This window comes from Cyanistes caeruleus, chromosome Z (assembly GCF_971803275.1).
Source record: "Cyanistes caeruleus chromosome Z, bCyaCae1.hap1.1, whole genome shotgun sequence".
NCBI classification, from domain to species: domain Eukaryota; kingdom Metazoa; phylum Chordata; class Aves; order Passeriformes; family Paridae; genus Cyanistes; species Cyanistes caeruleus.
Window position 1 is genome coordinate 67,687,971 of NC_141732.1, and position 27,624 is coordinate 67,715,594.

The 27,624-nt window shown below is 40.1% G+C and overlaps 3 protein-coding genes and 1 long non-coding RNA gene across 8 annotated transcripts in view; 1 reads left to right on the forward strand and 3 right to left on the reverse strand.

The window, feature by feature from the left end:
* Positions 1 to 312: 312 nt before the first annotated feature.
* On the reverse strand, positions 313 to 8,385 carry FBXO4 (F-box protein 4). Of its 2 annotated transcripts, none has more exons than XR_015281165.1 (7): positions 8,005 to 8,385; positions 7,642 to 7,877; positions 5,790 to 6,010; positions 4,745 to 4,820; positions 4,058 to 4,236; positions 2,765 to 2,952; positions 313 to 1,984 (listed from the first exon to the last, which is right to left on the reverse strand). XR_015281165.1 is itself a non-coding variant. In XM_086869848.1 (7 exons), exons 1-7 carry the CDS (start codon positions 8,383 to 8,385, stop codon positions 1,898 to 1,900), a joined length of 1,356 nt encoding a protein of 451 aa, XP_086725974.1. In that variant the 3' UTR covers positions 313 to 1,897. The 2 variants fall into 2 exon arrangements, 1 of the variants encoding a protein (XP_086725974.1); XM_086869848.1 differs by lacking the exon at positions 2,765 to 2,952 and adding an exon at positions 3,008 to 3,183.
* RIMOC1 (RAB7A interacting MON1-CCZ1 complex subunit 1) lies at positions 8,297 to 11,786 on the reverse strand. 3 transcript variants are annotated; one of them, XM_086869849.1, is made up of 6 exons: positions 11,685 to 11,786; positions 11,322 to 11,422; positions 10,812 to 10,958; positions 10,298 to 10,429; positions 9,982 to 10,096; positions 8,297 to 8,714 (listed from the first exon to the last, which is right to left on the reverse strand). In XM_086869849.1, the coding sequence occupies exons 1-6, from the start codon at positions 11,752 to 11,754 to the stop codon at positions 8,425 to 8,427; spliced, it is 855 nt and encodes a 284-aa protein (XP_086725975.1). In that variant the 5' UTR covers positions 11,755 to 11,786; the 3' UTR covers positions 8,297 to 8,424. The 3 variants fall into 3 exon arrangements, with proteins under 3 accessions (XP_086725975.1, XP_023804320.1, XP_086725976.1); XM_023948552.2 differs by lacking the exon at positions 11,685 to 11,786 and adding an exon at positions 11,585 to 11,661; XM_086869850.1 differs by lacking the exon at positions 10,298 to 10,429.
* Positions 11,787 to 16,021: 4,235 nt separating this feature from the next.
* LOC147648540 (uncharacterized) lies at positions 16,022 to 25,300 on the reverse strand. The gene is made up of 3 exons (XR_015281168.1): positions 25,217 to 25,300; positions 22,925 to 23,018; positions 16,022 to 16,353 (listed from the first exon to the last, which is right to left on the reverse strand). It is a non-coding gene; the product is annotated as an uncharacterized LOC147648540 (long non-coding RNA).
* The window catches only part of OXCT1 (3-oxoacid CoA-transferase 1), an 86,432-nt gene continuing 84,104 nt past the window's right edge, over positions 25,297 to 27,624 (forward strand). Inside the window, exon 1 of one of the 2 annotated variants that reach the window (XM_086869845.1) lies at positions 25,297 to 25,706. In XM_086869845.1, coding sequence (XP_086725971.1) covers positions 25,635 to 25,706 — 72 coding nt within the window. In that variant the 5' untranslated portion in view covers positions 25,297 to 25,634. The remainder of the gene's footprint in view (positions 25,707 to 27,624) is intronic. The other variant, XM_086869846.1, reaches the window with a different exon arrangement.

Here is a 27,624-nt window from a genome sequence, read left to right on the forward strand (position 1 = left end):
TATGACTGCATAGACTTCTCATTCCCACTGTTTGTTTTCCAGATTGCACCCTTAAAACTTGTAATTCTGAAAAGTATCCTAGCTTTAGGTTAACCTAGCTGATGCACTTTAGGAAAAATTACGTACTCTGCATTATCCTAATTTTTTGAAATAACAGTGAGTTTTCTTAATTCAACTAGTAACATACAATAACCTTGTTCATTAATGATTATTGATGACAACGGTAATTTGTTATGACAGTGTGATTGCAGTGTATGAGCACACATGTGCACACACATGTAGGGGACTTAACATACATAGGAAAACTCTAAATACCATTCTTTAAAAATTATTTATTCCTCATAAAGAAAGTAGAAAGAGGATCTTCCATAACCCTCCCATATTTGCAGTAGCCAACACAGATTGCTGTATTCAATCCCCTACATATAGACCACTATAAAATTCATGTGATTAGGAAGAACATCACATACAGCCAGTCACAAAGTATGGAATTTTACTCCAAACACTCATAAATCCATTGTGTCTGCTCCATTTTAAAGGGCAAAACACACATACGCTGTCAAAAAAGGAAAGAAGAAAGAAAAAGGATAAACCACAAAATTTTCATTCTGTATATTCCTTTGGTTTTTCCCTTAAAATTCCCATGTGTTCCTGATTAGGACACATAAAATCTAGAAAAATGAATTAATTGCACACAAGGATAAAAAGAAAGAGAAATACTTTCTAGTTCATTAAAAAAATCCCCAACATCTTTTCAAGTGGAATGTTTCTGACAAGCTGTGTTGATCAAGTATCCCAGACTGAGGGCAGTTACAGCTGTAAGTGTGCCATGCAATCATTATCTAGGTACTGAGAAAAAATTGTGAGACACTTGAATTTCCATGAAGATAGGAGAAAAGAAAAAAAAAGCCCAGAATAAAGCAAATAAATGCCCAGGCAATAAATCCAAATAAAGTTTCAGAACATTAACCCAATAATAAAAACATGAAAAGGTGGAAGACTACGACTATCCCCAAAGACGTCAGTATGGAAAAGACAGTTCCAGCCTTGAAATGTTGCTTTGCATTTCATAAAACTATTTGCAACTGTGTAGAAAATTTCAACACATATGCAAATGGCCACAACTATTTGGAAAACTTGATAGTCTATACATGTAATAATGTCTTGAATGATCCTATTAAACATTTGTTCATGGTATCAGAGGCGTATCCAATTCAAGCTAATGATTTCAGTGCAACAGAAAGCAAAAGATGCTGCAGTCTGTTGTGGCTGGTTAATAAGTCAGATCACAACAAAGAAACAATTTATATGCAGCAGTATTTGCATTTAAGAAATTCAGTCTGGCCTGAAAATCCCCCCACTATTTTTTGTATAGGCATTTTTTTCTAGAAAAATACAGGAGAATTCACTTTTCTGAAATAAAGATTTACTGTCTGTCAATCTACTACTGTACAACCTACAGTATGTTTTCTTTGGTCAGGAAGTGTCCCTGTAAAGATCTCCACTCAATATATTTACTAAATGTGTGATAGGGCTCTGCTGATTAACTAATGTAGTGTTACATATATTTTTACAGAAGATATTAGACCATCAGATATCTTGTAAAAGATTGAACTCTAAAGGCCTCTGGTTGAAAGAAGAGAAAAACAACATAACATTCAGATTGTCCCTCCAAATCACTTCTTCATTGCAGCTGGAATCCAGGCAATCCTACTTGTACTTCTAATTAAGGACTGCAGTTATAAAAATGTTAAGGATTTAAGTATGTGCAGTGAAATATATGTAGTTTTGCCCTTCAATTTTCTCTTCTCACAGTACTCTGGCAAGAGGAACAAGATTCTTACGTCAACTGAAATGGAAAAGGGTTTATACAGTGCAATAATGCCTAATTCTATTCCTAAGCACTTTTACAATTTGCTTCTTCCAAGAGCCACTCAATTCCATTTAGCAATCCATCTAAAGTTGCAGCTACAGTGTCCTGCATCTGTGAAAATTAAAAAAAAAATAAATTAAAAAGTTAATGTGTTAGAGATAACAGCTAACAGGATCCAGCAGTATTTTAATATCACTCTGTGTCTATCTGTTAAAGAAACACTCATATCAAAGCTAAATTTTTATCACTAAGGAAAGTGCCTTTACACAAAAAAAGTTTTATAAAAGTAAGAAAACAAACGAAAAAACCCCCTCACGTTAGGAAAGCTTTCACTCTTGGTATCACAGTGAATTTTTTTTCAATTGTTCCATCAGCTGTTTTGGAACACTACACTTACTTTACAGATGGCAATCCACTTGAAAATTCTTCTTGTAACTCTTAAAGCAAAAATGCTGCTAGCTTTAGACTTCCATGCTCATTATTAACACTCAGATTTTGTAAAATCCCATTCAGTGGCTATTATAAATGGTGTGATTTGTAAAAAACCTATGAACATTTTCCTTATGAAAACAAAGGAATTATCACAAATCAGGATTTTTTTCTGATTTATTCCTCAGCTACACAACATCAACAAAAATTAATTCTGTGTGGCTGAATCATGCTGATAGATACTGTGCTTGACAAGCATAAAATAACAGGTTCAGGACCCCACATACTAGGCAAAAAACTGTCAAAAACTGAAGACATCATGCCAAGTGAGTGACAGTAAACAGTGTTTTTAAAATGTCCCAGAAAACTATCTTCTGTTCAAGGTTGTGACTCAGGAAATTTAGATTTAAATGAACTTAAGCTTCCTTATTCCCTTCAAGACCATCATTAGTCCTTCCTTACATTCTAGTTCCATCTGAAGTCTTTTGTGCACTTTTGGGCAAGTCACTTAGCTCCTTGTGTTCAGACAGGCCAATGATTCATCTCAGTGGATCAGAGGAACAAAATCCTTCACTTAAATGGAAAGCTCACATACTAGTGTTGAAAGCTGCACACTTCCTTTGGTAGGTATAGTTAAGGAACCTGAGAGCCTAAATTAAATTTAAAGCACAGAGAAACAGAAAGTAAAGGTTTAAGAGCAAGTACCATCCAGGGCTGATGCAGCAGATTTAGTTGCAACTGATGTGCCACATAAACACATGGAATTCTTTTCACACCAACATGAGACACGCAGGACAAAACCAACAGAGGTCTGTTCGGAGGCCCAAGAGCTGGATCAATCATTGCCAAAATACGAGCCAGCTCCTCCTGACGATCATGCTCTACGAAACAATTTTTAATATATGAATCCTAAGGATATGCAAATACAATGTGTTTTCGGTTTTGGGTTGGTTTTTTTTGTTGTTGTTCTTGTTTCAGAGGTGATGAGACAGAGGGCTGGAAGGGCCAAATTATCTTGTCCTGTTTATCACAAGACTTACTCATCTCCCTTTATGTTACACAGATACTGATGACATTTAGGTGTTATTTAAATATCTCCATAGATTCTACGGGCAGCCTATTTCAGTCCTAATGTCAGAGTGTTTTCTTAGTACCTCACAGAGACCAAGATTGCAAGCCATTCAGAAATACTTATACATTGTACAGTCAGCAGCTCTTCCCTACTAAATACACTTTTCTCTTAGTGTATCCCTTCAAAGATTTTTGCTGTCTCTTTTCTGAGCTAGCCCTTTTCCTACATTCAAAGCTGATGAATGTAAAGACAATTACCATAATTGTTATTTGGATTATTATCTTAAATAACTAAAGTGATTTAGACTGACTGCATTTGTTACTGTTTTGTGTGGGGAAGGTGGTTTCCAGGCTATTACAGCACAAAGTATTTTCAGTTTTCTCCTATACATACCCAAGATTTTTGTTTGTTTTTTTTTGTTTGTGTTTTAATCCAGGTAATTGTGACTTAGATAAATGACTTAAACATGTGACTTAGATAAATGTGCTATAAACAAAACAAGGGGCTGTAACCCCTAACAGGTTGATGAGAGAGTGTCTAGGATAGGAGACCTCTTCATCACGATAAGCCATGAAGAAATAGCAGATTTGGAAGAGTCAGAACATGAATTCTGATGTATTGCATATTCTTTGAAATCTAACACTCCAGTTATTCACAAAATTTAAATGAAGAGAAACCCTTACCTCTGTGAGCTTCTGCATTAGCAACATAAATGAATCCATCAACTACTTCGCACACCTTCCTCACTTGAGCTATTACACTGTAGTGCATGGCTTGCTGATTCCCTGCTGTGTTGTTCTCTTGGTAAAACATCTTATTCACAGCAACAGCTTGCTCCTCCCTTGCTCTCCTCCTTTCCACACTGGAAGATATTTCGTTACTCAGATTAACTGAGAAAGCCAAAACTGAATCTTGAAAGTCTAGGTGGTGCAGGGAAAGGACAGGAAAATGGGCTGAGCCAGAAAAAGAGTTTGATTTCTCCCTGCCTGTTCCTGCCCTCCTTTCTTTCTGCGTGCACATACAAAGACGGTGAGCAAGATGCTTATGAAAATACAGCCCATAATGAATTTATAGAGTGCTTTAAAAGGGGATTCAACCAAGGTATCGAGATGGATAGAAGCACCTGTAATGTACCTGTTGTACATCTTTTGGTACAGATACTGTTTGGAAGCACTTTATTTTTCCCATGTGAAAATTTAGTGGTTGAAAAAAGAAAGGGAAGGCAAAAGCATGCATTGAAACTTCAATTTATAATGATATCCATGCATGAGAAAGTGCACATGAAAGTCACATGACAAGAATATGAAGAAAAGTCTAAAATAGATGAGAAACTGTACTTTTTGTTTGGTGGAGAATGGCTCTTATCTTACCTTGTGGTGGAATACAGTGTCACAATATTGAATTTTTGATTGTTGCTAAACTGAAAACTGACTCCTGATCCAATTCCTACAGAGACAAAAATGAACCTATGAGATTACATATGAATACAATTAAATGGTAGTTCAAAATATTCCAGTGGTGCCAAAAAATGAATATATTCAAACCTAGATACTGCTGTTAGGGATAGCAGATTTACTATTTTACAATTAAACTTTATACATGCTCCAATTGATCAGACTTTTAATTTCACGAAAATCCAGTCAATGGTATTAAAACCATTTCCATATTTCTGATTATTAGACTTGAACCTAGAAATCTGAATCAGAAATGAGCCAGACTTATTTTTATTAGCTGAAACTGGCATAGAAAAGGCTCCAGTCTGGTTATGACAAGCTGCATTCAAAAGGACATATGAGAGAAATAAAAAACCTACTAAAACAATTGTCACACTTCCTATAAATACAATTTAATTATTCAAATTCTGCTGTGCTGAAATAACTGTTAGTTAAAAGACAACACATTGACTGAAGTAAAATTAGACTTTTAAAGCTACTCTTTTAAACATCAAAAAAAAAATCCCTCACCTGCTCCTGTAACTCTTCTAAATAAAATTTACATCATTTGATATCAGAATACCAAATCATATAAGGATCAGCCTTGAGTTCCTGTGTAAAATCACAAGTTTTTAGCCATTTACTTCAAGCAGTACTAAAAGAAAGGCCTGTCTGCATTTATCACTTACAACAGCAGCAGTAACATGGAGCTTTGGATGAAGATGGAGCAAAATGAGTCTTCTGACAATGTCAGAAATTAATCGTAAATTCACTGGAGCTATTAGTTTGTCCCAAGTGTTCCCTGCATTTATTCTTCTGAACAAATCAGAGAGATAATGGTTTGTTTTTACCATGATTCTACTGGTAAAATAGATAATAGAAAAGGATACAAAAAAAATAATTTTCTTCATTTCTTCCTCTAAGTTTTTTGTGTTATATCTATTTACAAAATAAGAAGGCCAAAAGCCAAAACCATCATTACCATGAATTTGTCTATGAGGTAGGCCAGCTACCAGCAGAATTTCTGGGCATGTCATCATCTTTTGTACTAAAGAGTTGTCCAGCTCTTCCAAACCTGGCCCAAACATAGCAAAGCGAGGTTCTGCCTGAGTGACCAGTGATTGCAAAAAGGAAGTCACAGCCCCATACCGGGGGCGGCTCGATTTCAAACTTCTTCTACCCTGAGGACAGCTCCTTTTATATCTGTGTAAAATAGATGCAACTAGAAATTAAACACAAAATACAAAAGAGGTATTAATCAAATAAATTAATTTAGGTCCCACACTTGTTATGCTTTGCTATGGATACAACTCGAAGCATAAATCAAAAATTATTAAACTGATTGTTTCAAGCACCAGTATAAAGCAGGCAAAGGCACTGGTTCTTTTGAAGTCCAAATACTGACTGTTTGGACCTCAGTGCACTTCCACCTACAGATCTTTCAGTTTATTTAAAAATAAAATTAAAATCGCTAATTCCCCATTCTCACTGAATACACAATATAGGTAAAATAACATTAAATGCAGAAGAGTCACATTAAAAAAAAAAGAAGATTAAAAAATGAGCCTTGTTGAGAACATTTAAAACCTTAATTAGACTGCTTTTGTGTTTATAACAAGTAATCACCTGAAAAGAACCATTTTCCCTGTAGGTACAGAGCATGCAAACTGTAAGGAGACAAGTGTTGTCTGCAAACTTATATGCTTGTTTGGTGCAGATGCTAGAAGGCATGGAAAGACTGGTAATTGAGGAGGAGAGTAACAGTCAGACATCCTAGAACAGCAGCTTCAGTCTGCTCCTGGAGTCATGGTAGGCTGCTGCTGGACAAACCTGTTCAAGGAAATATCAAATGTGGGCTCCTTTGTACCCACACTGAAATGTTTCAGTTGAGATCAGCAAAACTGCTAAGAGCACACAGACACAATGGAAATCAGTGAAAGGTGGCTTCAAATAGGTGATTCAGAACCAAACAGATTTAAATCCTATTTCAAAATCAGTATATATTTTGCACATCAGATTCTGGGTGTACTGTTCCCATCTGTTAAGAGAAGATGAAGGGCATAGAGATAGCAGAAGTTACTGCACTTATTACAAAGCAACATGTTAAAGACTACCTTTGGAATATGTAACTGCAAATAAATCAAAAATCCCAAACAAATCCATAGATCACTACTGCAAATTACGGGAATTGAATGAAGTTTAGAAAAGAAGTCATCACGAAATAATCTACTTATTTCAAGAATTCTTCTCAGTCATCCAAATCCAGTATTTATTGTGTTGCTAGGCTTTTCAACTATACTAGCTGAAACCAGTGTTTGTCTTAAAGCCTTTGACAATCAGAGCTAAAATAATACAACTTGTTGTTCTGTGCACATTCTGTGCACTTTTTTATTATTAGGTCTTCCAAGTAAAGTGAAAAAAATGAAGACTCATTTCACTTGCTGTAGTTTGAAGACTTCTCAGTACTTTCATGAAAATATGTGCCATGACACTAAGACCAAAGAACACTTCTTTATCAAGATCAACAGTGTGCAGTATTTCTGTGCCACATAAGACACACAGTTTACAAAAAGCTTTATTTTTTTATAACATTAGCATTGTCTTTTTTACAATCTTTTACATTCTTGCTGAGTTCCAAACAGAAATAGCTGAGCAGACCATGGAGCGACAGGAAATTGTATTTCCAAAATAAACAATGGATTTGACACACATAAAAATTTAAACAGCAGCTTACAGCAGAGCTTTATTTCTGTAAATATTAAACATGCCTGTGGGCTGAGTATTACTGCTGCAGGCAGACTTGAAGTCATGTAAGAGAATACAGAGATACTTACACTGCCATGTAATCATACAGTGCATTGTCGCTGACCTCTGAAAAGGCTTTATTAAAAATCTCCTCATCTGGAAGTGATTTCCAATCAACAGATGTCCAAGAGGGGAGATCCCGCAGGAGAAAATACCTCCACAACAACGGGTCTTGCACAGCTGCCCTCCAGTAACAACTCGTGCTTCCTAAGCGGCACAAATCTTGGGGCGAGAGGAAGGACATGATGTTCAGCTGCACGTCGATCTGAAAACCATTGAAAGCAGCGGTTTAACGGCTCATGAATTCAGCAGTGAAGAAGGACGGGGTGGGATGCAGCGCTTTGCCACCCCCCCCCCCCCATCCCCGCCCCGTGCGACCGGGCCCCACTCACCGGCAGCGTCTGCAGGGCGCTCGCTCCCTCCGCATCGTCCGGGGGCGCCGGGAGCGGGTCGGGCGCGGTGTCGCCGCGCTCGCGGGTGCCCCGCATCCAGCGCTCCCGGAGGACGCGCAGCCCGCCCCGCACCGCGGCCTCCAGGCCGGCGCCGCGCTGCTCCGCCGCCGCCGCCATGGCGCCGCCCCCGCGCGCCGCCGCGCACGCTCCGCACCGCGCTCCGCCAGCGCCCGGGCGCTGCCGAGGGACGGCTGCCGCACCCAGCACCGCACTTTGCACCGCAGGCCAGGAGTCCTTGGAAGGCGTGTTTTTAATGCAACAGAAGTATACATTTCGGTTGGAAAAAGAAAAGAAGTGAGTCACGGAAGAGTGAGCTCTCATGCCACAGGTTTTCTTCTAGCACAGACAACGCCGCGGATCTTAGTTGTGGGATTTCACAAAGTAATGCAGCATTTGTTTTGCAGTTGTTGTGTTCCACCCTTGCCCTTTTAAGGGTCCCTCACATACGGCCACATACTTTGTTAACATGTTTCTCCCTGTTTCCTGGAAATCCAGCGATATGCTCTGCGATCTGCTGCCCACGTCACCGTTAGACAAAGGATCTATTGACTCGAGGCTTTCCTGCTTCCCTTCTCCACAGTGTTTCAGTCCCCAGTAGCACATTTCTCCACTGTACATCATTGCCAGTAAGTGAGTGTCACTAAATATACCTGCAAAAGTAATTTAGATCAAGTACTTTATTATTCTGCTATAAGGAAATACACAACTTGTTAATTTTTTTTTTCAGTAACGCTGGGGGGAAAAAATTGCCAAAAGACTGTGTACGTATATAATTATATAAAGTTCAGAAGAAAATCTGGATCAAGATCATGCTCATTTCTTTGTCCACTTTGGCCCTCCGTAATGTTAAAACCTTTTAAGACTGCCATATAAATATTATTTCTGTAATTTTGTTTGCCAAATTATCTCATAAAATTTCAGTATTTCTTTACAGCCTCTTTAGCGCAGGCATGGCTGCACACACTTACTTTAGAGTATTTCTGTGCCTTCTACAGTTTAAGCCTAAAACATACTGTTTGAGGTCATCTTAACTCAGGTTAACCAGCAGCAGCTTTAGTACTTGAATTCAAAGGCACATGTGTGTCTTTCATGAAAAGAAAAATCCTGCTAAATAAATCCATACCTTGACTTTGCATTATGGAGCTATATAGCAGCAATGCCACTTTCAGATCAAAAGAAACAAGAAGGTGCTGCATCCTGCTACAGTCAGAGTAGAGCTGTTTTTGAGTGTGCTCAACGTGGACCTCACGTCCTCAGCACCAGCTGTTTTACCTTACAAATCCCCTCCTGCTGTATCACTCTACCTGCATCTCACACATGCAGCCTAAGATCCTCCTGTAAACACTCAGTAAGAATGAAACTTACATAGAGATACATAAAGTGGTGACAGAGAATATTTGCCAAATCTAACCAATTCTGCATATAGTTTTTTATGTGTGTGAAGTCTGTAATTGTGTTTGTACCTGTGCTGTCCTACAGCTAAAAGGGAGGACCAGTAACGTGAACCTCTGGCACCCTCTGCAGTCATATTTGTGCCTTAAATATCTATCAGTTGTGAACTGGATGGTTTTGAAATACTGTGTATAAACACTGCCAGTGTACAACACTACTGTGCATCAAACACTGCCTCAGTTCACCTCCCTCCAGTGCACTCATGAAACAGTGGGAAAATGAGCCCTGGCACCTCCTAGAATTCATCAGTCAAAAAAGAAAGCGGTGGGGTTGCACTGTTGCCTGTTTATTTGCCACATTTATTATCTTCTTGTTCTAAAAAGTGTCAAGTCTTGAATATAAATTAAGTCAAACAATAAAAATATGAAAAAAAAAAGCATATATAAAGCATATATATTTATAAAGTGAAGCAGTTATTAAGTGGAGTTAAAAGGTTTTTTGGAGTTGTTTTTTGAGTTTTTTTACCTTCACTGAGTAATCTAGCTGTGTCTTTATCTTGAAGTGAGATGTCTTCATCTAGCTGAAGAGGGCATCTAAAGCTAAGCATCTTCATCAAGTAATGAACTCCATCATTAAGACACTAAGTACAGTTAAAAATAAGGAAAAAAATAAGTTCTCATTAAATTAATGATACACAGAAATACTTCTTCCTATGAAGTCCCCAAAATCCTAACTAAAGAAAAAACAAAACGAAACAAAAAACCCAGCCGTATTTTAAAACTGAAGAGTCAAACTTTAAAGCTGTATTCACAAGCTCACAGAATATTTTCATCTTCTTTACCTTTTTAAATGTGGCAGTGTTTTCTTGTAGCCATTCACTCCTTTCTTTTGCTGTGTGGCAGTACATGTAAAGCAGGGCTCCTTTTCTCCAGTAAAGACATTCTAACAACTCTACACCAAGGATGTTGATGGGCTGAAATAAAATCCAGCAAACTGGTCTAACACAAAAATAAGTCACCTGAACTACTCATATGCACTGTCACACATGCAAACACTGTGTAAATCTCTTACTTCAGATGTTGATAGCAACACTCATTGAGGTAAGACTAGCCTAACCTAACACTGTAGGTCAAACAGAATTGTTAACTGCCTGTGGAATCACAAAACGTTAGCAAGAGAAATTCTGAGCACACAACAAGGCATTTGAAACAATATTTTCAGGAATCACTATTTAAATGCCAAAAAGACTGGAAAATGTTTCAAAATACTTTCAATACTGCCCATCAAAATACTACTGTCCCATTTCAGATTTTTCGTTTTTAAATAATGAAATAATTCACCCTCTGGCTACTCACTTCTTCTTTTATGCTGCATTCCCTCACTAGGTCTTCTGGTTCTGAAAGAACAGAAATAAGTTCTTTTAGCTTTTGCAAGGAAGATTCTTCTGGAAAATCTTCATCCACAAGCTGGTTTTCCTCAAAATATGTAATGTCTAGGACAGCCTATGAAAACAAGAACATATACAAAGTAGAAATACGACCATCAAAATAATCAAAATAACACAGGAAACTCGTTAGTTTATAAAACATTACAATTTGAAGGTATTTTTTAACATTTAGTTCACTAAAGGTGAAAGAAGTATTGAAGATGACTGATGGTGAATGTAAAACCAAACCCCCTTCTGTCCCTAAAATAACAGCACAAACGACTACACGTTATTCAAGCCAAAAAAAGATCTGTACTTCACAGACACTCACCACACTCCCCCAAGTAATAGAGACGCCTTTCGGCCCCACCCTCTTTTGCACCAAGCCGTCTCCCACTCCCAAAATACATTTTCTTGGAAGGGAGCTTGATGTCCATACCTGGGTGTAGAGCTGAAAAAGCGTGGAAGGATGTTCTTCCTCTTCGTTGCAGAGGTCCATCAACTTGTCCAGATTAGCAGAGCCTTTCGCTAAGAAGGTATCTGAGGAATGAACACAATGCTCCCTTAGCACATATAAGCACTCAGCAGGAGCCTCGCACACCCTCCTTTTCCACATGGCTTTATCATCCATCCTTGGGGCATCTACAAGAGCGGCTGAATAATACACCACTTAAGCAGGCCATTCATCCTGTCAGACCGCACCTTTCATGATTAAATTAAGGCCATCCGCGGCCAGGCTTTGATGCTCCCAAGCACACATGCCGTTTGCCCCCGCCGCCCCCGTCCCCGCCGCGCCGCTCACCGCGGGCCCCGGGCGCCCCGAGCCGCCGGCCCAGCGCTGCCACCCGCGGCCGCAGCGCCGCCACCGCCATGGCCCGTCCGCGCGTGGCCCCGCCGCGCAGGCGCAGCAGCGCGGGGCCGGGGCCGGGGCCGGGGGGCGGCTCCGGGGGAGCAGGAGCGCGGCCTGGCGCTGCCGGCTGCAGCCCGGGACGCCCAGCCCCGCCGGGACGCCCAGCCCCGCCGGGACACCGCCGCCCCGCCCGCACTACGCCCATTGGCTGCTGGGACTGCAGTTCTGGGCTCGTGTGGGCGTGAAAGTTCTTTCATAACAGACGCGTGTGGCGGGTGCAGTGCTTTTTCCGTCCCCGGATAGAGTCCTTAGCGTTACTCTGTGTTTACAGTATTTATAGAATCAATTTACAGGTTGCAAAAGATCTCTGGTTCAATGACCGAATATCACCATGTCGACCAGACTATGGCACTGAGTGCTATGTCCAGTCTTTAACACCTCCACGGGCGGTGACACGCCTCCAAGGGCAGCCCAGTCCAAGATCTAATCGCCCTTTCCATGAAGCAGTTTGAAACAATGTTTTGTGAAATACTTTCTGAAATACTTAGTGAAGCAGTATTATGTCCAACCTAGACCTCCCATGGCACAGTTTTTGAGATTTCCTCTCCTCCTGTCGCTGGTTGCCTGGAGAAGAGGCTGACTTCCACCAGGCCCACAACCTCCTACCAGGTAGTTGTGGAGAATTATAAGGTGTCCCCTGAGCCTCCATTTCTCCAGATTAAATACCCCTCAGCTGCTCCTCACAGGTCTTGTGTTCCAGACCCTTCCCCAACGCCATTGCCCTTCTCTGGACTCACTCCAGCACCTCGATATCTTTCTTGAATTGCAGGGCCTAGAGAAGGGTTTGAGGTGCGGCCTCACCAGGACAGAGAGGGACAATCCCTGCCCTGCTCCTGCTGGCCACACTATTGCTGAGCCAGGCCAGGATGCCATTGGCCTTCTTGGCCACCTGGGCACAGCCTGGCTCATGTTCAGCTCCTGCCACCAGCACCCCCAGGTCCTCTTCCACTGCAAAAATGTGATTGGGGTTTTGGCCCTATCGATTAATGCTTTCCAGCCTGACTACAAAATTGGTGTTGCCCATAAAAGAAAATGAAATTAAGGCAGCATGGATCAAACCCACACTTGTTTTTCAATAAAGGTTTTTTTAAAACCACATTCTAATATTTACTTAAAATGCAGAAGTACAGCTGTGAAAGTACATTAAATCATCCTGAAACTACATACATTTGATTAGAGAAATGAAACACTTGCTTCAACATTTTGTCCAGCTTTAAATAATACCCTTTGTGAATTTCATAAATGATAAAGTTTCCATACATGAGGAGAAAACAGTAAGTTTTCATTTTAACAAAATCATGCTACTGTGTGACATTCAATCATCAAATATTTTGTGTTGTCTATTTATAAAAGTACTACATTTCACTGTATTGTTTCCCTAGCCTTCTCCATATCTTTAGTTGCCTGGAAAAAGCTAATACTTCAGTCCCTATTGTAGTAATGTAAAACAAATTCACACAGTATTCAGAATTTTAGCAACTTGAATATTTTTTAAAAATAATTGACTAAAGACATTTTCCCATTCTGAGGTCATATGCTGTTCATTCTGTCATTGCCTGTGTTCCACCAAAGTACCTAAAAAAAACCCAACCAACCAACAAACCAACTAACCAAGCAAAACTCACCACGCCTCCCCCTCCCTGCTTCCTCCCCCAAAAAAGTGAAAAAAGCTTTTCTCACTTTAGAAGTGAAAAGCTGTCTACTTACAAGCGGAGTTATTTTTGCTGTTGCCTGTCTTCTGCCTTATGAAAGAGTTGCCAAATAGATTAAATACAACAAAAAAAGTAGAACCTAAAAGGAAAAATTGTGGTTTCTTCCCAAAATGGTTTGATTTTAGAAGAAATCAGTGTTTTGATTGAATATGTATTGTTTATCCCTGCATAGTTGATAATCAGATACAATTTTTTATCAAAGGAACTGTTTTAAGAATACCAAAATATTCTGGTAGCTAACCTGTAAGTAGAGGAGACGATGCTTCATGCCTTAAGTACAACACTTTCCATGTTGTCAGCTTTGAGACTGATAAAAGCTTGTGAGATTGAGACATCCCCTTCTTCAGATTTGCCTGATTTGTCCTTACTTCTCTTCAGTCTCCAGCTGTGATTTAAGTGTTGCTTCTTTTCATACCTAGTCAAGTGAGGAGGTGCATCAGCCCTTAATAGTGAATGAGATGTCATGCAGCCTTCAAGATGTCTTATGTAAAAAAAAAAAAACCAACAAAACTTAAAGAGCTGTATCAACCTAAACCAGAGCAAAACACCAAATGGTATGTTGACTCATTTGATAAAGGAAGTGGTGTTTCTTCTTCTTGTTTCTCAGGCACTGCTGCAGCTTACTTTAATTGTATTCATTTTAAAAGCTAGTTGTATATGCAGTGACTGTTTTTTCCCAGAAATTGTTATCCACTCTTTCTGTAAATATCCAGTGAAATTGTTTTGACCTTATCAGTTGCTGAGATCAAAGAGGTGTGTTTCTGTTAATACCAAGCTGGTAAAGTAGAAGGTGCTACAAAGATTTAAAAAAGTGGTGACACATGCTCCTCTTGGAAGATTTTTAGTGTTTGGTTTTTTTATTTCTCCCAACTTGATTTTATAATGAAATATGTGAGGGGGCAGAAGACATCTCTAGTGGCATTTTTTTCTTGGTATTTGTTTCTTTCATATCCTACATTGTCCGGCTGGGAGCTGTTTTGTGAGGAACAGAGATGACAGGATTTCTGGGCAAGTAGCTGAGGGACTGCAGAGCCTGGAAGAGGGTCTTGGCTGAACCAGCATGGAGTTCTGCCTCTTCTCTGCAGTTGGCAAGTCCTCACCCCAGGCAGCCTCTACCTCTCTCCTGCCTGGATTGGGCTCTGAACAGCCTCGTGCCCATCCCTTCCCCAAGCTGTATTCCTGTGGGCACTAAACCCCCAAGCTCTGTTTTGTAGTTCATGGAGCTGCTGTGCTAGCCTTTTCCTCACACTTTGGAAAGTGCTTTGGTTTGAAGACTGGTGAAAGACAAGGTATTTGATTATTTGAGGGAATGGTGACCCCAATTGCCTTATTTTTTGCTTAGAACCTGCTTGGATAAATTCCCTGTGGGATATTTCAAGGACAGTGGACTGGTTTGGGGTTTGCTACCTCTCACCATTCTTCTCAGAGATTGGGAAACATAGCATTCAAGTTTCTAGAGTTTCATGTAAAGGTGCATCAAATATTTTTCTGAATATCCCATGTTTAAAAAGAAATCCTTTCTGAGTGACACTATAAATTATATTGAAGCAAAAAAATGTTTCACTTCATGTTCTAGGGAACAGTTATGATAAAATTATCTCTGGTGAGGGAATTCAGGTGGGATTTGTGCTTTTTCAGTGCCTAGCACTACCTGTTTTTAAGGCTACTGTTATCAATATGGAGGGAGTAAGGTGTTTGCTATTTAGAGGCATGCTCTGTTCCTAAATTGATGGAAGAATAATGGGAATAACATTGTTGTGTGTCAGCAGTGTGGTTAATGGAAGAGGGAAAGTTCATATTATTTTGTCCTTCAGGGGCATTGCCACTACAGTTCTGATATTTTGGGTTTGTGTATAAATATATCTCTGTGTATATGTGCATATATGTATACATGGTGCAAATGTAAAGTAGATTCTGTTGCTTCTTTCCTTCCAAACCACGTGGCCTTATGGAGTCTGTGTGTAAATGTGTGTGCTGTTGGAGAACAGGCTGGTTGTAATTATACACTTGGGAATTATTTTTGTCCTGTAGTATTCCATCAACACTTGCTAACTGCCCTGATATGTGTAACTGTGAAACTGGGCTAGCCTGACATCTCCAAATACCTGAAAACTTGGAACATACTAGCATAAGTAATGTCTTGGATATACATAGTTACTTGGCTTTAGTAGCTCTGGGACATATATTATTTATATTGAAGGCTAAAGAAATAGTGCTTAAACACAAGAGAGTTTTTTCTTTGTGTATTTAATATTATTTAAACCAGGGAAATTACTTTAGCTTTAATCAAAAATACAGTATTGTCTAAGAAATGCAGATTTGCACAGCAGTGGTTGTTAAATTTTTATCATTATTAGGAGCTTCAAGACCTTTAATTGTGCAAATTTTCTTAAACTGTTACACTTAAAATAAATAATATTTATAATAAGCTCATACAAATTCTTGGGGAAAGGAGCCAAGAGAGGAATTTTGGCATGTTCAAGTGAACTGTATTATGTTCACAGAATCACAAAATACCTCAGGCCGGAAGGGACCCATGAGGATCAGCAAGTTCAATTCCCTGATGTCCGACCTGAACTTCCCATGATGCGGTGTCATTCCATTTGCTCATGTCCTGCCGTGGGTCACCCGAGAGGGAAGATCAGTACCTTCCCCTCCTCTGCCTCCCTGTGCCTGGTTAGGAGGGTGCAGATTCCTGTGAGGTCACCCCTCAGCTTTCTGACTGCTAGCCAGTTTGATGTCTAGAAAGAAAGCTAATTTACTTCCAGCAAATTAGTCCTCTGATCAGAGGTTATGAAGCCTGATGATCTCTGGATTTCTTACTGCTTGTTTTGGTTATGAATTGACTCCTAACGTTAAAAGGAAAAAAAAAATAAAATTAAAAGGTTGTGTGGAGGTGGAAGTAGTTAGTAATGGAAAAAAATAATGGAATTACAAAGACAGAAAGATTAGATCAGACCTGATAAGACTCAAAAGCTCTTAGATTTATCCCTTATCTAGCAGATTCCTAACAGTTTTAGAGTCTGTGGTCAAAATTTGTGTTTAAAACTAACAAGGATGGTATCACGGATGTTAATACAGATATATTTGGCTAGTTTGTGTTTGTAGCAAATAAAGCAGTATAGCATGCTTCAAGTGCTGTATGAACTGGTAGAACTTATAAGACTGTATTTGGTACAGCATCTTAGAATGACACTGAATTATTATAATTTAAAAAATAAGTATTTGCCCTTATTTTGCAAGTATGAATAATTAGTTGAGGAATACAAGAAGAGTTGGTTATAAAAATACTTAAGTAAAGATTAATTTATTAAAATGTGTTGCAGAATTTGGTCCTTTCATCACTGAAGCAGACATTTCTGCTCTTGAATATAAACAAAACAAACATTTGTATTTATGCCCATAAAATATGAAACAGGGGTTTTTATTTAATGTATATGTGTTTCATATGTTTGTTGTAGCTAATAATATCTGTAATAAGATCTGGTGGTCAATAGTATGATATGGTAATCACCTTTCAGACACTCTTCAAATTCAAAAAAGGAGATATATGTTCTGTCTCTTTTACTTTGTGGCTTTGCAATTACCAGGGAAGGAGAGTAAAACTAGAATTTATTCAGAATAATTCTAAGGAAGTGGAAAATAATTTCAAATATTTCCTTCATGTTTGTGGGATTAAGGACTATGAAATGATTTCCAGAATCTAGAGTCATATGGAATAATGTCATGGGATTATTCATAATGTCATTATTCATGACATTATAAAGGGCAGTATTAAATTCAGACATCCCTCTTAAAATTAGGCTATGTGTTTAGTCTGAAATTGCTCCATGTGAGAGCATTTGATACTCACATTGTCAATGCCAAATGTAAAATCAGAGAAGGGTGATCTGTAATGGAATTTTACCTTTGAGTCAATAGATGAGAAATATATTTATTTTGGAGAGGCACGTGAATGCTAATGATTAGTAGAAATTGCAGGTGTGTCATATTTCTGTTTGCCTGATCTTATATGGCTGTTCTTTGTTCTACCTGCTTTCTGTTTTGTTTATAGTTCAGGTGGTGCCCTGACAAAATGTGAAACAGCTGCTTTCTTACAGCCTGCTACTGGAACAATGTGGTACTGGATTTGAAATAGGTTCTGAACATCGAAGGTAATTTAGCACTTTGATATCTGGTTGTTAGAGTGGCATGCACTGAACTTTGGTATTGGAACTGCTGTCCTCTAAAGTGACCTCCCTAGAACAGGGGAGCATTAAAGATTAACATATAGGACTTTTTTGCTGTTTGGTGGAGATCTGAAGTAATTTCTTTTCAAAAGAAATTACCTCTATAAGTAATGAAATGGTTTATTTTCAACAGGCAAAAAAACTTGCGTTTTTCTATTACATGATTAATGAACAAAGAATGGTGTGTACACTGTATGCCTTAATGCAGACAAATGCTGCACCTGCCACATCTCATTTATTTCCTTCTGTCAGTGTTGGTCTAGGAGAATTTGCTTATATCAGTCTTCAATCTAGTCTCCAAATGTTGCAGATCACTGTGTTTGTAATTTATGGTATGATTTCACAGTGGACTTACAGCAAACACAGAAGTAATGTTCTTTGGTCAAACAGACTCATCAGTTACTGCATGTTCCCATCTTTAATTGTATTAATTATAGAGTCATGTGATGGTTTGGTTCACAACATCAGCTTTCTTGTTTGACTGAATGATGCCCATTTCTTGTACAGACCTGGTATGCAGCTGAATCATCAAGCTGATGTGAATGTCTGTAAAATGAGACTGTAGCTTCCTTCTGAAACTGTTATGTGTAGTATCCCCAGAGAGAAACTTTATTTGGCTTTTACTGAAGTTTTTTTGCCTCTGTAAGAAGTTTTATACAGTTAATTCCCTTGGATCATAGCAAAATTAAATCCACTAATTGGGGTGTTGTATTAATCTACATAGCACTTAGCACTAAAACTTTTCTTGTTCTTCTGGGATTTGTCTTGAGGGAAAAAATCCCAAACCAGCCAATCAGCTATCCTGAAAGGATAAGAATGCAATGGATAAGAATAAATGTGTGCCTGAGGTATACATGATACAGGTGTCATGTCTTAGTCTGGGAAGCATTACTCTTAGAAGAAAATTAGTTTAATCAGCTACTTTGGTCTCTTGACACTTCTTCCCGCTCTCCATGACACTGACTTTTAAGTGGTGCTTATGTGATTGCACCTTTCAGATGAATGTGGCTGGAAGGCTCATCTGTGTTAAAAGCCTCACAACCTCTTTTCCAGTATTACAGCTGGATGTTCAGCTATGCAGATCGATGCAGTGCCCTTGCTTGAGCAAGAAGTCCATGTTTGTTGTACATTAAGTGTGGAGGAGGATATGAAGTGTCTGTGGTGTTCTGGTTGGCTTGCTGGAAATCTGCTACCTCTGAGTGTGACTGCCAAGAGTACATCCTTGAGCCTATGTTCAACTAAATAACACATCTTTCAACACCATAAGAAAATAAATATAAATATACTGATTTTGATGACCTAATCTTGTCATAGATAATTAATCTGTTACAGTGTGCAACTGTTGAAATGGCAAACTATGATAATGATAATCAAGGTTTTACCCTGTGAAGTAAACAAAAAATTTGAGATTGTTGACAAATTTTCTGATTCCTGTCGTGCATAACTTGTAAGCTAAGCAAATTCTTCAAGTGATTTCTTATATATATAATATATATACTCAATATAATTGTGCTACAAGCAAAAAATATCATGCTTATCACTTGGATAAAAGATCTAGTCATGTGAATTATACATTTTTAAATTATGTGAGAGTCTTGAGACCTTTTTGCCATTCCCATAGCAATTAGTTTCAATCCAGTCTGGTTACCATTACTGGTTACCATTGCTGCTTAATGTTCTCTATGCCAAACTTGCTACAGAAGTAGTGGTCCATTGGTGCCTGCCTACTCTGAAGTGAGGACAGGCATTGGTGCTGAGAAGACGAATGTCTTCTCAGACCTCAAAGCCATTTTCCACGGGGTGTCACCAACATGCTCAGTACAGTCCAGCTTTTAACCAGGACATTTCATGGAAGTGATGTCAATGTGAAATGATTTCATTTACTGGAACTGCAAAACTCCAAAACCAGAGCATGGAAGTCTTCATCAAACTGGCCCGTGAAACAAACTATCAGGATTTCTGATGAAATGGTGGGATAGGCTGAAACTGAGAGCCAGAAACCCAAAGAGCTTTGCAACAAGCAACTGTGTGCTTGTAAATGCAGGGAATTTGCTGCTTAGGCTTAGCAGGCTTCAGAGATCCTTCTGTGTGTGTATTTGTAGAACCAGTTTTAAAATCAGATTTGCTTTACCAAAACCAGGTGACAGCTGAAGGAAAACATAGTGCTCTAAGGCTAATGGATTCTAAGAGGCCATTCAAAAAGATGGAGAAATTAATTGTAGGAGTAATTAGGAGTGTAGGAATGATAGGTGATTTTAAATCATCTTCCAAAATAATTAACAGCAAAAGTTTCATATTTGCCATGTATCTTGTGGGCCAGTTTATATTCCTTACTAATTCTGTTAATTTGCTTGTGACTGAGAAATGAGATGTCACTGTAAAGGACTCTCTGCTTTTAGACATGCAATTTTTGGACTGTTGAGAATACTAACCAAGCCATTGATAAGCTGCCACTGTGAGTGGGAAGCTGTTCTGAACTCCAGGCAACTGCTCATTCTGCAGCTGGATGGACTAGAAGAATTAGGCAAAACAATTAGCATCCAAACCTTTTGGAAGATGGATTGGTACTTGTTTGTGTTTTTTTGGTGCATGCATAGAATTGTCTCCCTTGTCAATAGGTGATAAAGTAATTGCAAGGGCTTAGATTATGTGCATGAGTTTGCGTGCTAGATTCTTGTAGATAAGAAACGGTGCTTTAATTAAGCTCCACACTCATGAAATAGATGGCAAAGTTCAAGTTTCAAAGAGGAAACCACAGTTGCAGGTAAAACCTGCTGACTAGGCAGGTGTTGCCTTTCTTCATTTACAGCTCTGGCAGCTTGGCCCTGTAGCACTAGTAGGTGTAGGATAGGGTGTGTGCATATGGTCTGTTTACTGTGTACAACCTCTGGAAAAGAATACCTGCATAATCTTATTAAGGCTCTGTGTTTGTTTTGTATGTTCTCTATCAAATGGAAGGAGTAAAATTGGTTAGCTAGCAGTTTTACAAAGTCTACCTCGGTTCTGTTTTTATGGTACATTCTGTTGCTCTTCAGGTTTATTTGAATGAACCCTCTGTGGCTTATTAATGTAACATTGCATTGCAAAATCCAGAAAAGCCTGTTACTGTAGTGCTACCAAACATGAACTGACTTGCTGTGTGACAGTTTCTCAGGATTCCTGTTTACAGTTTTTTGTTTCTGTAGCCACTTCTGCTATGTTTACCCTTACAGCACCATTGGTATGGAGTGTAAAAAACCCCATTCTTTCAATTTGACCAGAAGGTGTGCGGGGGAAGACTTTCCAGTTTTGTTGCATTCTTGCAGCAGAAAATTCCTGGCAAACATGAGGAGGCAGAGGGTAGTGGCATTTTCTGAATAGGCATTTATCCCATCCTCCTTAAATATCAATACTCAAACATACAGAACTTGTGTAGTTGATGTCTGCAAAAGTGCTGAACAGACATTTTGGGGTTTCTTCACTCCTGCTGTAAAGGAATGATAAGTCACTTATCCTTTCTCCAGAACTGTTAGACATACTGACTGTCACTGTCAAAGGTTATTGCACTTAGACAGTATTAACACCAGTTACTAAAAGAGCAATATGTAATCATGAATAGAAGTGCCAAGGATCATGCTGAGTAATAGACTCTGTGGTTCTATTTAAAGAAAAATGACACCTTAAGTGCTGTATGATTAAACCTTGTAAATACTGTGCTTTTGAATTGAGATGCAGCATTTGCAGTGGGGAGAAAGTTTGAAGTTCTGTCATTTTTTTAAGACTACCAAACTGCAGTAACTACTTAACTGTCAATTTAACTGATGATATTTCAGTGGCTACTTCTCAAGTGCTGTCAAGGTTAATAATTTGCTTTGGTAACATTAATTCTCAAATTTTGCAGAGCATAAAATAGTCAGTGGCTTCTAAGAAGTTCTGCATAGTTGCTTATCTCAGCTTGTAATAATATTACATTATTGACATATATCTAACAAGATATAAAAGCTTCTGTATAATTTATATGAAAGTAGGGCATTCTACCTAAAATAGAGTCTGGTATAAGGAAAATTAGGCAAGTATGAAATCAACAACAACAACAACAACCTTATGACTGTTTTTCATTGTATGGAACGCCTCCTCCAGTTAGTGGGGGGTTTTGTTTGTTTGGTTTGGATTAATTTATTTTAGTTTTATTTTAATTTTTTAACTTTTAAATATTTTTATTAATTAGATGAGCTCTAGTATTCTGTAATATTCACTGTAACAAAAATATTTGAAAACTTACTACTGTCTGCTCAATAAATCCTTTAGGGGTAAAGAACCGCTCTTGCCAAAGGGTTGTTGGTTCTTCCTTATTATGTAGCTTCACTGTCCTTTCATAGTTTGGTATCCCTCTTTACCTTAAGCTTAGGACTATAAAAGGAAGGTTAGCAAAGAGATTCCTCAACAGGTTCAGGTGTTGTTTCCTTCCAAAACCTTGTCTCTGTGCTTCTCTCATTTGCTTTACATTTCCATAACCATCTAGAAAATGGCTTTTAGGGTTTGGGAGGTTTTGTTATTGTTTGTTTTTCAATTTGATTTTGTCTTTTGTATTTATATTTAATTATGTTTGAATTTTCATTTGTTTAATCCCTATTGACTTTTAACATATATAGTTTTAATCAGACTTGTAAATATTGATTTTTCTTCTTAATGACATTCCTTTCACTGGAATCTTGTTAATAAGTTGAGTATTTAAGTTCCCATGGCTTCCTAGTGTGATCATTAATCATGCAGGTAGCAGCCCTTTTGTCTTCCCCTAGTATCCTGTAATTGCTATGAGTTGATCTTAAAATTGTTGAATGTGTTGCACAGAGCTCATAAGTATTTTCATATTCTCATCATATTTGTAATTATTTAATGCTTTTAGTTCAGTATCACAAGTTTTGTATCTTCTCTTTGTTTTCCCTTTAGCACTCCATTCTCACAGGAATATGAGGATGCCATGAAATAAGGTTTCAATTATCTTTGACTTGCCATCCCACGTCAAGGGAATCAAGTTTGTTGCACTTCTCAAAGATGAATGTTACAAGTGCTCTTGAATGAATCATAAAAATAATACTTTAGTATTTTGAGTAATAATTGAAAGCATTGAAACACCAAACTCTGTTTTTTTATTAGAACTGGGGCTTATTAACATGTTGAAGATAAGTTTAGCTGTTGTCTGTGTCTTTACCTGCTGCATCTTAAATGAGCTTTCCCTTCTCTGTAGCTCCATATGTGGTTTTCATGCCTCACTAACTGAATTTTCCCATCAAGTTCCACTGGGTCTGAAAGAAAGGTAAAATGCTAAATTTTAATTACCCAAACCTGGGTCAAGCATAAATGAATTTATGAAAAAAAATGATTGAGAAACAAAGTCCTTTACCTCAGAATTCCAGTTCTTCCCCCTGTGCAGGTAAATCAAACCTCTGAACTACCTTCTAACTCTTTGATGGCTTCTTCAGACAACATTATTTCACTGTATTGGTGTGCTGACTTTGACATCTTATGCTTGGTAGTAGTATAAGTAAGCTGGTGTTATACAGTGTATATAATGATTAACCTGTGGTAGCTCCAGAATGTCTACCTGCTGACTTGTTCCAGGCACCAAGGGCTCAAAACTCTCCTCATTTGTAAATGCTGTTGAATTTGGAAAATGTTTTGACTCACATTTACTGCTGTCATGTGATTTACTTCACTAAAGAAAATAATGAAAAATTCTTGATCATTTTAGAGACTTGTTTCACAGTGGTTGTTTAGTTGTAGTTCTCATTGTGTGAAAATCTTGCAGACATCTTAAAAAAATTGATGATCTACTGTCCTTTCTAAACTACTCCAGAACAAATTATTTTATTATTATCATTTCTTCCAGTCATATTTGGAGCTTTTCTAAGCCAAAAAAAAAGCTTGCAGTCCAAAGTTTGAACTTTGCAGTTTTTTAAGAATTGCATTAATGTAATGTGTAGTACCTGATAAGGAAAATTTAGTTAATAAACTAATTTATGTAAGTAGAGTAACCAGTTTTGCATAATAGATTTTCCAAGGAGGAATTAATAGTCATTACTATATGTACTGCATGCAATTAGCCCCCTTCCTTCATTTTGCAAGGGAGAACACTGCTGGAATCCAAAATAGTGCAAACTCCATGCAAAATAAATGCTAGCTGGGTATTTAAAAAGTACTCAACACTGAACACTTTGATGGTTCTAGAGTGCACACTGCTGGTTTAAAGGAAGATAGCTTACTGAACTGAAGAGAATAAATTTTCTTTAGGTAAGTTTTTCTATGCTTAGGGAAATTTTGTTATGAAAGGAAACATGACTTAAAGAATTTACTTGTTTATACGAGATCTAGGTAGAACCAAGGTTCAGAAATCCAGTGAAATTTTATACAGGTGCTTAGTCCCAGAAGAATACAAGCTGTGCTGTTTATTTTGGTTTTAGTTCATTATGCCCCTGTAATTTGTAGCTTTTTTCACTTGGAACCATCCTGGACTTAACTGGCTAGCTAAGTACGGTGAATAACTAGAAAACTACTAAAAACCTTCACAATAGTGAAGGTGTCCTCACCACATTTCATTGGTATCTGCAAGGTTTGCCTGTTATGTGAACTATAAGTACAGGAACCAGCGTTTTCAAAATGCTTATATAAGAGAGTGGCATGCCACAGGCCACGGACCACCACCAGCAAGGTGGGACCAGTGTTCTGAATAAAATGGGGGGGTTCTGCAGAAACACTTTGTAGACCAGCAACACACTTTGAAGACATTGTTTTCCTTGTAACTTATTCTTCCGCATGCTGATTAGCACAATGGCAAATTACAGTGAGGCTGGCAGCTGTGTTGGAAACTGCCTGGATACAAGACAAGGGTCAGCATGACCTGCCAGAAAGTGTGACCTCCCGTCATGTGCGTGAGAAGAATTTGTATTTTCCTGCCTTTAAACAGCTTCTCACATTTTTTTTTTTTTTTGTGAATCCTTCTGTTGCATTGGGCATCTTTAGGCATGCACTAATCATTTGGGGTATTTTTAGGAAGTGTAAATAATAGCAGAGGCATACTTTGAGTTTTCCTTCTAGCAGCAGCAAAAGGGCCAGCAGTTCACATCACGTGGCTGCTGCTTCAAGTATACATCTATTCTAGTAACATTTTCCCACCCAAACATAGCATCCCGGCGCCCTGTGGAGACCATGTGCTTTTTGGAGTCTGGGTCACCCTGACACTGAGGCACTGGAAATATAACCACATAGCCTCTGCCCTTTGCTTAATTCTTGTGCTGCTAGTCCTTGGTCACAGTGACAACACAGAAATTTAAGCCACCGTAACTTTACGGGGCGAACAGCTGAGGTGGCACATCCGAGTTGTCCATCTGTGGAAATCGTGGTAAGGGAAACAGGAAAAAGGAAGGAAAACCAGGAAAAACTCTTGTTCTCTGAAGTGATTGTAAGATTTTGACACTGATGTGCCGCTGGTTGACAGTTTGCTCACCTCTGTTTTGCGCGGGTTCTGATGTTTTTTATGAACAAACGGCTGACGATGGAGCGGAGGTATCAGTGGAAACTACAGGAGGGGGGGCTGCTCCCTCCCATGGGACAGCGCTCGGACCGAGTTGCCTGTGCTCGGCAGCCGCGGGGCGGCTGGACAGCTCTCCCGGGTCCCGGACGGAGCCGGCTGCCGAGGGGAGAGCGGAGGCGCTCAACTCTCCGGCCCCCCTCAAGTCAGCAGCCCCGCCTCGGGCGCACCGACGTCAGCGCACGTCAGGGCCGAGCCCCTCGCCTTCCCTCCGCCCGCGGGTTCCGCCGTCCCGCCGCTCCTGTTCCCCGCGCCCCGCGTTGTGCTCCCGCAGCCACCGCCTCAGCCCGGCCCGGCCCCGGACCCCGCTCCTCGACAGCCACGCAGCGCGAAGATGGCGGCTTTCAAATTCCTCCTGCCGCCCCTCGGCCGCCGCATCCTCCTCCCCGCAGCGCGCAGGGCTGAGGTAGGGGCGAGGGGCGGCGGGGAAGGCGGGTCCGAGCCCCTCCGCCTCGTCCTGCCCCCCGGGTGACCTTGGCGGGGACCCGGCTCGCCGGGATCGGCGTGTGTGGCGTGTGTGGCGGGGGGTAGCCGAGCCCCGGGGTGGCGGCCGCCCTACGGCCCCGGAGGAGTCGCTTCCCGCCCCGAGGGAAAGCGATGTCTTTGTTCTTGAGGGGCTTGTCCCGCGGCAGCCCCGCGGGGGGGAGGAGGGAGGGCAGAGCGCGGCCCCGCAGCAGGCCCGGGCCCGGCGGCTGGTGGGGATGCGGTGACCTTGAGAGGCTGGCACAGAGGGTTGGCTTTGAGGTTTTTTAGTCTTGTTTTTATATTTAATTTATTATTATTATTACTGTTCTTATTATTTTAGATGACCATAATTTCAAAAGGCAGCACACTTGCAGTGTGCTACTGTATATTCCCATGTTGCTCTCATCGCCTCCTCTCCCGGAGGTGGGCAGCAGGTGTGCGCGGCTCGCTGGCAGCCCCGCCATCTACTGCTATCCATAAACGGATGCTGTGCAGCCATGCAGCTACCTTCCCATGGGAAGCTTCTGCCAAATCTCACGTATTTAATGGTTTCCAGCCCACATGTAACTACAGCAAAAATATTTTTTTATGTCTTCAGCCAGAAGTGTCATTGTGGCTTTTCTTTATTTTACTTGAAAAAGCTCACCTTCTTATGCCTGTGTTTACTACTACTGATATCTTTATGGTCAAATCTTAGCACTCTCAAATTTTGTTTTACTAAGTAATACTTCTGCTTTTCCAGATAATTAAATTCTGTTGATTATTCTAGGAAGGAGCTCATCTGTGCCCAGGTTACTTTTTCAAACCTGCCAGAATTGCTGCCAGTTCCTGAGGTCTTAGCTTACTGCCTTGGTGTGCAGGGAAGCATGGGTGATCCCTGGTGCTTCAGGTCCCTTAAAGCCCATTGCTCTCAAACAATGGGGTGGGTAGGAAAGAGACTAGGAGAGGAACGTATCTAGGATAGAAGAGCAGATACACTTGTTAGAGACATCCTACCTGCAAATGTACACTTGTGTAACACATACGGCCCTGTTCACCACTGTTGCACGCAGTTGGGAAGATTAAAGAAAAGGTACCACGTGGCCTCGGAAATATTTTCCTATGTGTGGGACACAGCAGAGGCCTGGCCTCCCGCCAGCCCTGGCCCTTGGGCCTTCTTGCAGTCCTGTAGTACTGTGATTCCCAAGGCTGCTTACTACTCCTCTGGACCTGCTCTGACAGGTCCATGTCAGACCTTCCTGTTCAGAGAACGCCAGCTCTGGATGCAGTGCTCCAGGTGGGTCTCAGCAGAGCAGAGGGGCAGAATCCCCTCCCTCCCCTGCTGCCCACGGGGCTCTGATACAGCCCAGGACACGTTTGTCTCTCTTGGCTGTGAGTGCCATGGCCAGGGCATGTCCAACTTCTCACCCACCAGCAGCACCAATTAGTCAACAAGTTCCTCTCCCAGTCTGTACTCTGGCCTTATTTCCCCAATGCAGGTGCAGCACCAGCCTTTGGCCTTGTTGAACCCTATAAGATTCCTATGGGCCAACTTGAGCTAGTCCAGGTCCCTCTGGATAGCATTGCATCCCTCAGAGTTATCAGTTGTACTGGTTAGCTTGGTGTCACCAACAAACTGGCTGAGCATGTAGTTGATCTGTCTTTGTCACTGAGAAATGACAGCCCCTGAGAAGCACCATGCATCACCAATATCCATCAGGACTCTGAGCCATTGGCCACTTCCCTCTGGATGTGGCCATCCAGCCTATTCCTCCACCATCCACCAAATCTATGCAATCAAATCCATCTCTCTCCAAATTAGAGAAAAGCATGTTGTGGGGGACTGTGTCAAAGGCTTTACAGAAGTGTGCAGATGAATC